General features: G+C 47.1%; 1 protein-coding gene across 1 annotated transcript in view; it reads left to right on the forward strand.

Annotated features, from left to right (window-relative positions):
- Positions 1–960: 960 nt before the first annotated feature.
- The window catches only part of LOC144768897 (cell adhesion molecule CEACAM6-like), a 76365-nt gene continuing 65168 nt past the window's right edge, over positions 961–12157 (forward strand). Inside the window, exon 1 of the mRNA XM_078652910.1 lies at positions 961–1288. Coding sequence (XP_078509036.1) covers positions 961–1288 — 328 coding nt within the window. The remainder of the gene's footprint in view (positions 1289–12157) is intronic.

Below are 12157 nucleotides of genomic sequence, written 5' to 3' on the forward strand. Positions count from 1 at the left end.
GGCTCACGCCATTAATTCTGTCCACGGCAGTGCATTGGAAGTAATTACTCTTTGGGTGTACCCCACTTTCACAAACAATGTTGCACGATGGCTTTCCAGGCATATACATGGATTGCAAGACATTCTTATTCTTTCAGTCAGCAAATTATTGAATTATTTTTTGTTTCATCACCTTTTTCCCACACCCTTCCCTCTTTTACATTTCTTCTCTCTCCTTATTTCCTTCACTCTCTTTCTTTTTCCTTCCCCCTCTGCCCTTGTTTTTCTTTTTTTCTTGTGACAGGCATTTCTTTCCTCAGGCATACATTAGAAGTCCTGATGATGATCCCCATATTTCAATGAGGGATCAAAACGTTGTTGACTTTAAAGCACCAAGACTATTACAAATGTTTTACTGGGATATAAATAGCATGGGCATGATACAGCATGATGTGGCTCTAATTTAATATTCATGGCACCTTCCTGAAAATGTCTGAGTTATTTATATGTATATAATTTGTTTAGTTCTTCCTGAACTTTTCTTCAGCTGACCTCTGGCTTTGTGCTTTTTTCAAAACATTTATTAAAAATCATTATGAATATGACCCTATTCTAGGCTGCTATAGAAATTATGTTGTTTTCTATAGAGAACGTTGTGTCCGTTTCTCTGGGAAGGGACCTCTTGTTCCATTATAAGTAACTCTCCCTGTCATGCAGCACAACACAGCAAGATATCTTGCTGCTGACTTTTTCATAAAACTGTCCATTAGTGTTTCCTACCGCCATGGCCTCTCCCTTCCTAATATTTCGACATACCTCTGCACAAATCACATTGCTGCACAAATGGGATCCTTTTCTATGAGTACAAACGACAAGACTAATGTCTGTAGTTGAGTAATTTTACGAGATTAAAATGATGATTTTGAACTGTAGATTCATACCTTCCTTTATCTTTCAGTCTGTCTCGCTGTCTGGACTCAGATGGCCTCAACTCAAGGGGCAGCTGCAGAAGTGATTAATGCCGAAGTGGGGGAGATGGCCACCCTCACTGCCCCGGTCAATGTGAATCTACTGAGGTTTGTCTGGTACAGAGGGACAGTAGCGGATACTCAACAGATGATCTACACTCACTTAGTTTCACCACCATCTCAGCTCCATGGCCCCCAATACACAGGTCGGGAGACTGGTTGCCCAGACGGATCTTTGGAGATCAGAGACCTGCTGACGAATGACACCGGAAACTACACCGTGAGTGTGACACTAAGTGGTGCACCCCAGGTAACAACCACCAGACAGCTGAGGGTCTACGGTAAGTGCTCGATCACTGCCATGGGAGTCAATGTTTCCTCTTCCTCTTCTTCATGTGGCATTTTACCCTGGTTTATCTAAGGACTTTCTGTAACATATGTGGAGAGGTTGAACTGTTCCGTTTGACCATTGACATGCTACTTGACCCTCTCGCATGAAGTAATTCTGTACGTGGCTGCCATCCTCTAGGGAACAAGGTTCACGTTCAGTGCCATAAAATGCACAGCAGCTCACACTGATATGTATACAACACCGTTTAATGTTAACTTATATGTTAAATAGATTGTTTGAGCTCAATCCTAATGAAGAATACCTCATGAAGAAGAACACATACCAGTCTAGACCCAAAGAAGAACTTTAAACACACTGCACTAGTATTGTGTAACTGAGAACATGCAGACCATGTGTACTCATATATGTGTTAAACCAGTAGCTTACTGGGCGGGGCGGTATTTTATCTAAACTTATAATGGAGGAGCTCAACATTCACATAATGTGGCTATTCTGCTGGTTAATTTACTTTGAACTCATCATCATCATCATCAAAACTCTTTATTCAATAAAAATTTAAAATGATCATAAAAGAATAAATACATCCACATCACAATTTCATAAAATACCATCATTAAAATCCAGTCATATCAAATTAACACACAACAAAGAGAAAAGACACAAGATCAATTACTGTTCAGAATACATCTCACAGAACACATATCCAACTCCTTTCTCTTCTTCAAACAAGCCTATAAGAAAGAGGCCATTGAGAAACAGACAAACGGGTCTGGTAAAGATTTTAAAAAGTATAAGGCCACCCGACATTGTGTAAACCTCATCTTATTTAAAATCGGCATCAGGTAGGCTTTCCTTTTCCTTTTTATATAGTGTACAGAAAAGGACTAGATGTATCTCAGATTGAGTTGATACATTGTCACACGGGAAAACGCTCAAATCATTAATGCTAAAACAATTTTCCGGATTGCCTAGCATACACACTATCAGGTTTGTTCTAAACCTTAACAAAATCTATCTATGCTGTGGGATATTTGCTATTGCTAGGTACGAGAATCCTCCCTCTATCACAGGTGTATTGCCTTGGTATGACCGCAAAGCGTGTTTCCCCACCTCAGATTTAGAGCTCTTATATTCTGCCATCCGGAAAAAGCCATCAATTACCTTCTGTTTGGATAATCCCTTACATGGAAGCCGATCATTAAAAATTTACGGAAGCCCAATTTCTTTAAAAGTGTGCTCCACATAACTCAGCCACCTAGATCTCTTCCAGTGGTCCATGTCTAGGCAGCTCTTTATTTTTTAGCTGCATGAGCGGTACAGATTCCCTCCTCCATATTGAATACCACAAGAGTAATGGAGCCACCTTAATCTTTTCAGCAATGTAAGGAATATCTAGCTCCATGTGTAGTATACAATTTGCGAAGGATGAGGGGAGACCTACTATGGATTTAAAATATTTATTCTCAACTGTCTGCAATGCAGTGGGGTTTGCCACCCCCCATACTCCTGCTCCATCAATCAATCAATCAATCATTTGTAAAGCGCACTACATACCCGCGAGGGTCTCAAGGTGATGGGGGGGGGCTACTGATCGAACAGCCATGTCTTGAGTATCCTCCTGAAGGTCAGCAGGTCTTGGGTCTGTGGGAGGCTCAGGGGGAGGGTGTTCCATGTCTTGGCGGCAAGGTGGGAGAAGGAACTCTCACTGGTGGTTGTTCTTCAGATGCGCGGGACGGTGGCGAGTGAGAGGTCAGCGTAGCGTAGCTGGTGGTTGGGGATGTAGAAGGAGAGCCGTCTGTTGAGGTAGGCTGGGCCGGTCTTGTGGAGTGCCTTGTGTGCATGGGTGAAGAGCTTGAAGGATATCCTCTTGTTGACGGGGAGCCAGTGCAGGTTTCTCAGGTGGGGGGTGATGTGGCCGTGGCGTGGTAAGTCGAGGATCAGTCGTGCCGAGGCGTTTTGGATACGTTGTAGTCGTTTTATGAGCTTGGTCAGGGCTCCTGCATAGAGGGCGTTTCCGTAGTGGAGTCTGCTGCTGACGAGTGCCTGGTTGACTGTCTTTCTTGTATCTGTCAGGATCCATCTGTAGATCTTGCGGAGCATGCAGAGGGTGTTGAAGCAGGACGGAGGAGACGGAGTTGACTTGCTTGGTCATTGAGAGCGTTGAGTCGAAGATGATTCCCAGGTTGCGTGCATGTTCGGTGGGTGTCGGAGCTGCCCCCCGTGCTGTCGGCCACCAGGAGTCATCCCAGGCTGAAGGGTTGGAACCGAGGATGAGGACCTCAGTCTTGTTTGAGTTCAGCTTTGGATGGCTGGTCTTCATCCAGTCGGCGACGGCCTTCATTCCTTTATGGAGGTTGGCTTTGGCAGTGATGGGGTCCTTGGTGAGGGAGAGGATCAGCTGAGTGTCGTCGGCATAGGAGATTATGTTGAGGTCGTGCTGTCGGGCTACGTGTGCAAGCGGGGCCATGTAAATGTTGAACAGTGTCGGGCTGAGGGAGGATCCTTGGGGTACGCCACAGAAGATCTCGGAGGCTTTGGAACGGAATGGGGGAGGCGGACGCTCTGGGTTCTGCCGGAGAGGAAGGAGGTGGTCCAGTCCAGAGTCTTGTCTCGGATCCCTGCGGTGTGGAGGCGTGCGTGTAGTATTCAGTGGCAGACGTTGTCAAAGGCAGTAGAGAGGTCTAGGAGGATGAGTGCTGCGGTCTCGCCGTTGTCCAGCAGGGTCCTGATGTCATCGGTGGCGGCGATGAGGGCAGTCTCGATGCTGTGGTTGCTGCTTAACCCTGACTGGGAAGGGTCAAGTATTCTGTTTTCTTTGAGGTATCTGGTTAGCTGTCTGTTGACGGTTTTCTCAATGACCTTGGCCGGGAAGGGGAGCAGAGAGATGGGACGGAAGTTCTTGAGGTCTCTTGGGTCTGCCTTAGTTTTTTTGAGTAGGGTGTTGATCTTGGTGTGTTTCCAGATCTCTGGGAAGGTCGCGGTCTCCAGGGAGAGATTGATGACGTTGCGCAGGTGGGGTGCGATGGAGCTGCTTGCTCTGTTGAAGGTGTAGTGCGTGAATGGGACTGACAGAGAGCCGGAGTGGATTGTGCGCATGGTATTGATGGTGTCATCAATGCTCACGCTGGCCCAGGCTAGCAGGGCGTTGTGTTCAATGGTGTACGGAGGGTCTGTTGTGTTGCTGTCTGTTGGGGCTGTCTGGCTGTTGAAGCTGTCGTGGATGTCTGCTATCTTGCGGTGGAAGAAGGTGGCGAGGGGTCGCACAGGGCTTGCGATGGCGGCATGTGGTTGCTGTTGGAGCTGGGGTTGGAGAGTTCCTTCACGATGTTGAAGAGCTCCTTGCTATCGTGTGCGTTGTTGTCGAGGCAGTCTTCGAAGGAGGTCCTCTTGGCCGCCCTGATGAGGTGGCGTCCTTGTGTGCTGCATTAGCTGTCCGGAGTTTGTTCACTGTGCCATTTCTTCTCTAGTTTCCGGCAGGCTTGCTTGGAGGCTAGGAGTTCTGGGTTGAACCAGCTGGCCCTCTTGCTGGTGTCTCTGTGGGGGGCTTCTTCAGCGGGGTGAGGGTGTTGGCGCAGTCCTTGATCCAGCGTCTGAGGCTGTGGGCAGCGTCGTCTGTGTTGGAGGGTTCGGTGGGTGGGCTGAGAGCGAGGTTTGCGTGTAGTTGGTCTTCGGTGATTTTGCTCCATTAGCTGCGGGGGATCTGTTGGGTGCGGTGGTGTGTGGTGGGTTTCTGGAAGGCGAAGTGGATGCAGCGGTGGTCACTCCAGAGGAGTTCGGTGGTATGGCTGACGGAGACGTGCGGGCTTGAGGAGAAGACGGGGTCGAGCGTGTGTCCGGCGGAGTGGGTGGGCGTTGTGACGAGTTGCTTCAGTCAGAGGTTGGTGAGGTTATCGATCAGAATGTGGAGTTGTTGTCATTGTTGTTCCTAAGGTGAAAGTTCAGGTCTCCGAGGAGGATGTAGTCGGTGGAGGTCAGGGCGTGCGTGCTGATCAAATCGGCGATGGAGTTGCTGAACTGGGGGCGTGGGTCCGGGGGGTTGGTAGACAAGGGTGCCTCTGAGGGTGGAGTTAGCATCTGTTTGGATCTGGAAATGCATGTGTTCGACGGTGCTGAGCGCGTCATTGGTGCTAGTCGAGACCCTGATGCTGTTCTTGTGGACGATGGCCATTCCTTCTCCGACTCCGTTGGTGCGTTCTCTGCACGTGATCTTGTAGCTGTCTGGGATGGCTATGGCGATGTCGGGTGCGGAGGAGTCGGTAAACCAGGTCTCTGTCAGGACGGCGATATCCGGGGATGTTGTGTCGAGCAGGTTCCAGAGCTCGACGGCATGCTTGCATGCGGAGCGGGTGTTCAGTAGTATGCATCGGAGGTGGTTGGGGTCTTTCTTGGCAGGTGGTTTGTCAGCTCTGAGGCTGGTGTAGCTGCAGTTCTGGCAGGTGAAGGGGCCATGTGTGCGTTTCGGGGCGGCCTTGAAGCAGGTGTGGCTCCATCCGGAGTTGAGAGAATGCAGAGTGCTGGCGTTGTAGTGGCTGCAGTCGTCGTGGTGGGTGCGGAGTCCAGGGGTTCTGGTGCTGGGTGTGGTCCAGGCGTGGGCGGGAGCAGACGGGCTTGCCTTAGGCGCACCTTCAGAGTGCCAGTGGCGCGGCCGTGCAGCGGTCGGCATATATGGGGAGGTGGGAGGAAGAGCATCTGGGAGGCGGGAAGTGGGGCAGCGAATGGACAGTCAGGGGGGCGGGGCCACAGGGGACGCAGCAGCGAGGGTGGTGAGGGACAACAAAGGTAACAGAAGGAAAAAGGGGCACAAAATGAAGGGGAAAATGGGTGGCACAGAAGTCAAAAGTAATAGTAATGGGGGTTGTGGGGAGCACTCCAATTTAAGCAAAATAATAATCACCAATTATATAGGTTCTTCCACTGGTGCTATGATTACTCAGGGGAGTCAATCCTGGGTGTTGAATAAATAAATTATGGTGAGTGGTGGCCCACCTAATCATGCACTGTTCACTTGGTGCTATGCACTTTAAATCAATGTAAAAATGTTTTACCACAATAAAATTTGTATATGATAGTGATTATCACATTTATTAAACAGTTTTTCAAGATAAATCCTAAATAATGCAATTGTGTGTTATTGTATCTTCATAACAATTCACAAATGTATATGCAAATCAATTGTAAAAGCATAACAATTATACATCATATTCACAGCATTCTACTTTTCAAATAATTGACGTGGAGCGGTGCTGTGTGGAGGGGGAGCGACCTACCTGGTGGGGTCAAGGTTTGCTCTCCTGGCCTATATGAGGAGGTGGGAGGGAGGAGCAGCTGGGAGGTGGGAGGCGGGGGCAGCTAATGGGCAGGGGGGCGGGCCGCAGGGGACGCAGCGCGAGGGCGGTGAGGGAGAACGAAGGTAACAGAAGGAAAAAGGGGCACAAAAACTAGGGAAAAAGGAGTGGCACAGAGGGCAGGAGGGCACAAAAAACGAGTGGAACAGAGGGCAGAAGAGCACAAAAAACAAGAGGAACAGATGGTAAAAGAGGCACAAAAACAAGGAAAAAACGAGTGACACGGGGCAGAAGGGCACAAAAAAACGAGTGGAACAGAAGACAAAAGGGTCACAAAAATGAGGGAAAAACAAGTGGCACAGAGGGCAGAAGGGCACAAAAAAACAAGTGGAACAGAGGGCAGAAGAGCACGAAAACGAGGGAAAAACGAGTCATAAGGAGGGCACAAAAAAACGGATGTATGACATTACAACGCATGCTTTTACATCGCATGCTTTTACAACGTGAGTTTTACAACGCATACCATTACAACGCATAGTGCTTTGGGGCGCTGGATAGTGAATAGTTTAATTTACTATTCCAACTCCAGTCCCTGTGGATAGTAGGGAAGGTGTTGGACACTAAATTAAACCTATTCCCTATCCTAGAGCGCCCCCCAGCGCAATGCGTTGTAATGGTTTGCGTTGTAAAAGTTGCGTCGTAAAGGCACTGCGTGGTAAAAGTTGCGTTGTAATGGTTGTATACCCAAAAAAACGAATGGAACAGAAGGCAAAAGGGGCACAAAAACTAGGGAAAAACGAGTGGCACAGAGGGCAGGAGGGCACAAAAAACGAGTGGAACAGAAGGCAAAAAGGGCACATAAATACCGGAAAAACAAGTAGCACAGAGACAAAATACAGAATACAGAAATACAGGGGCAGCTAAGAACAGAAGGCAGAACGGGCAGAAAAGCACAGGGCAGCAAGGGGAACAGAAGGGAAAACCGGGCAGAGACACATGGAGCAGCGAGGGGTACAGAAGGAAAGACCGGGCAGAGAGAGCACGGGGACAGCGAGGGAAACAGAGGGAAGAAAAAGTGGCACGGACCACGTACAGGCAGCTCGGGAAGGCAGACAACAGCAGTCACAGACACAACAATGAAAATACAGGCAATACAAGAAAAGCAATAAAGCGGAGGATGAACAACCCTACCTACGGCCCACTACTGGCCACCAGGGATGAGGCGCAGGTGGTAGCCTGCGGGTGGTGGAGGGCCTCGTACTTCCTCAGCAGCGGCAGCTGGGGCAGGGAGGCACAGGCGGTGCTGTGCGGAGGGGAGCGACCTACCTGGTGGGCTCCATAAGATACAGATGCTTTTACACAGGCCGGATAAATAGTCTTAATCGTGGAGAGCAGTTTGGCCACGAGTTTTTCAGCGAAGGATTTCAGTGTGGTGATGCCCCTCTCCATGACCCGCTTCCTGCCTTCCACTAGTTTTTTCCAAGAGAGGTCTCTATCGAAGAGGATACCCAGGTACGAGAAGGATTCTACCACTTCGATTTTATTCCCCTCCGCATGAAAACTTGTTTTTATTTCTCTTTTGCCCACACTGCCACAATTACAAATGACTTTGTGTGATTTTATTTGTTCAGAAAACTCATTCGGAAGCAAAAACCCTGATATCCAGATTGTGAAATGAAACAATAAACTAGTGACGCAAACAAAAAAACGGACCGGTATGTTTCACTCATAAAGATCAACATAAATATTAGAAAGTGACGTCCAGTATTGGCAGTTGTGTTGTTCTTTTGTTACATTGGGCTTAGCCTTACTGGGTCTGAGCCACGACCCTGTGTTGTTTTTCTTAGTTCTAGTGCGGACACGGGTTCGCGAGGTCTATTGAGGTAGAAGTGTACCTTCTTCCAATTACACTCCCCCAACATGGTGAGAGGAGCGAACGAATGCAGTGAAGCGCGTGACTCGAAAAACCCGCGCCACAAGGTATATTTTACCACTGGGCGGTGACTCTTTCTACACCCAGACGCGAAATGCAGCTACATAATTAAATTGAGTGTCTTGTGACCTGTGTCAACTCAACATCACCTTTATTAAGGGACTGCGTTCCATACTAATAAGAGACTGTTGGTCCTGAGGAGAACCCCGCAATTGGGGGTTGGAAACGCGTCAACCTGGTTTGGTTCATATTGACAATTGGAAAACATAGAGAATTTTGTTTGGATATCAGGGTTTTTGCTTCCGAATGAGTTTTCTGACCAAATAAAATCGTGAATTAAGAAATGTAAAACCATTTATATGGACAGATAATCTATTGCTGACAATAGGACCAAAGTGTTTGTTTTGTTGTAAGAGGGAAGGATGAATGGATTGGCCAGATTGTGAGTTGGATGTGCTGTAAATCTGTATTTGTATTGTATATTGAAATGTTGCTGTATTGAAGTGTAATGTTTTATATTTGTACATGCACAATAAGTTGATGATCTGTTTATGAAGAAATAATGTTCCACTAGTGAAAAAATGAAACAATAAACTAGTGACGCAAACAAAAAAACGGACCGGTCTGTTTCACTCATAAAGTCCAACATAAATATTAGGAAGTGAGGTCCAGTATTGGCAGTTGTGTTGTTCTTTTGTTACTTTGGGCTTAGCCTTACTGGGTCTGAGCCACGACCCTGTGTTGTTTTTCATCATTTATACGAGGTGCGCAGACTATTTATATGGACCGGGTTTCTAGGTTTAACCCTCAAGCTCTCTATGGAGAGCAACCCTTGCCTTTATACAGGCAATGTCAACCCACCTTTTCTTTTCGTCTTTGGCGCTATTTTTTGCCCTTAGTGATAATGCTCTTTTAATGTTTCCCAAGATTCCACTAAAAGCCTGAGCTACATCAGAAGGGATCGCTTCCGAGTTCAAGCACATATTAAGAGACTATCTCATGGGTAACCTTGAATTTGTTTATCTTACCCATTTTCACTGGACCCCGTTTCTTCTTACTGCTGCGGTGTTACCAGCATTTCTAATATTCTGTCTCACTTTGCGGACCGAGTTCATCTCTAAAGAAACTATGGCATGGTCACTATAGATGTTAAAAGCACAGCTGACCTTACACACCCTACGGCTTAAAGAAGGGGTTAACAGAATATCCACCCTGTTTCTCCTAAATGTTTTCGTGATGCTTCCAGTCCCTTCAATATCCTGACATACCATGTCCATGTTTAACTCTGTGACCGCCTGGTTTAATCTATCCCCATACTCATCATGTGCAAAATGATGGATTGGAGGATTACCCCTTGCATCCACCCCGCCGCATGTAGGGAGTACTTTATTTTAACAGGGGTGTATATTAAAATCCCACTGCCATATTATGTTATTGATTACCCTTTTGGTCTTGTGCTGTATTGCAGTGATCTCTTTCTCAACCTCCCCCACCAGCAGATGCATCAATGGTCCAAATCTATTATTGTAGTAGTTGACTAGCAGCCATATCCCTTCTTGCGGTATTTCCAACAGTAATATATAAAAGTTTGGGTTATGATTACTCCACATTGTCTAGATTAAGGTTAATAAGCCCCCTTTTGCCCTCCCTGAGGAAGATGGAATTGCTTTGGTTTGAAAGGAGCTGTAACCATTTACATAAACCAAGTCTGTAGCCCAAGTTTCTTGAAAGCACACTACCCGGTGATCCTGCCACTCTTTCAACCATCCATTGTCACTCAGCTTAAGAAATAGTCCTGCGGCATTCCATGGGGCAATTTTTAGATTGTCCCTATGTGCCCTCGGTCCCAGTGGGGAATGAGACGATATATCATTAAAGTTGATATCAATTGGGAGTGCCTGGCCCTCTAGTTTACCTTCAGCATAAGGGTGGTTGGCTTGAAGTCAATCACAGTCCTCTAGGTCAGATAGAGGTGCAAAACGGTTCTGGTGTTTCATATCTTATATGCCCCTAGTACTATCTCTCTGGTGCAGGTTCATACCCTGTTCAGTAGTATGCAGATCTGTGGCTGCATTCTCTGTGTTCTGGGCGGCCTATTAAAATAACACAGAGGCAAAGGAACAATATTGGAGATACTTGGGGACATCTGGCCTAAATGTGTTAAAATAGAACCTGCTACGTGCCTACTACTAAAATTCACAACCACACAATCCCCCTGCCAGTGCTTACTTGTGGGCCCCACCCATGAGACCCTTCTTGCCATCAATATTTGATTTGCTCCCATCCCTCCCTGCGCTCATGTTTTACTTAGGGTTTGATGTATCCAATGAAGGCCTTTCGATACCAACTGTGGGGTGGATTCAGCTTGATCCCTCCTTAACACTTCTAATACTCATTGTGGGGTTTTCAACATCAATTAGCTGGGAGCCCCACTCTCAAAATGTGTTTGATGCCTGGTGCTCTCACTTTTAAGGTGTTAGTCAGAAGGGGCCAGATGGATATGATATTTATGGGTTATTACACCAGTTACTACCTCCAGACTCACCGGTCACATCGAATGTTAGGTGCCCCACGCTGGCCTGGGAGTAAGCCTGTTATCATACGTAGATGCAGTAGTTAGAGAGGGGACCCGGCCCGGCCTCGTCTGGCCTCGGATGGCTTGGACAGACCCTCCCTTGGCCTGGGCTTCACCTGTGCGCGTCTCCGTGCGCGTCCTGAGCTGCGGGTCAGCGCCTTGCTTTTCAGCCCGACCTCCGCAGCGCTGGAGCTGTAGTCCCCTGTGTGCTTGCAGTCTCAGGTGCCGGTTCCCCCGATTCCTCGGGTCTGTCCAAGTGCCTCCCGCAGTTTGTAGCAATACGCCGTGGGTCAGCGCCTCGCTTATCAGCACAACCTCCGCGGTGCTGGAGATGGGAGTTGTAGTCCCCGGTGTGGTGGCGGTCTCAGGTGCCGCTTACCCCGCTTCCTCAGGTCTGTCCAAGTGCCTCCCGCAGTTTTTAGCAATACTTTGAACTCTTCAAAGAATGTTCCCTTTGTAGATCTCCACACACTTACGATATCAATGCAAAAAATACAAAACAAAGCATGCAGAGAAAGGGGCTTTGTGGCAACCAACTTTAACCATATCTCTATTGAGTTGTCCCTCACATTCTGGAATAGCCCACTGCACAGCAAATATAGAATGCACAATGCTGCAGCCTCTTTCACCCATTGGTACAGTTGCTAAAGTAATTCCCATTTAGGTGAACCTACAGGACAGACATTCTGGCCTTATTCATGAAGATTGTATCACGTGGCAGCGCAGCAAGTAAGCAGTGTATGTATCTAATACAGCCCATTCATGTCATTTCTCCATTGGTGCACGAAGGGGCACCTTCCTTCACAAAAATATCCTCAGAGGTGTTTTCCCCTTTCTATGTGTACTGCAGAAAAACCGAGGAGAAATAAAGTTATTTCTCCTCATTATGCAGGAAAAACCTCTTACAGTGACCTAAAACTAGTCAACAATATTGGCAACCAACTCAATTATTTATACAGAGGGTGCATCTAGAGACACATTAGACTTCTCTCATATTTATTGTTTTTTTATTTAATCTTCATTATGCAAAAACATTTCTTTTGTATATATATTTTTAGATTTTTC

The sequence above is a fragment of the Lissotriton helveticus genome, chromosome 7 (assembly GCF_964261635.1).
Source record: "Lissotriton helveticus chromosome 7, aLisHel1.1, whole genome shotgun sequence".
Taxonomy (NCBI): Eukaryota; Metazoa; Chordata; class Amphibia; order Caudata; family Salamandridae; genus Lissotriton; species Lissotriton helveticus.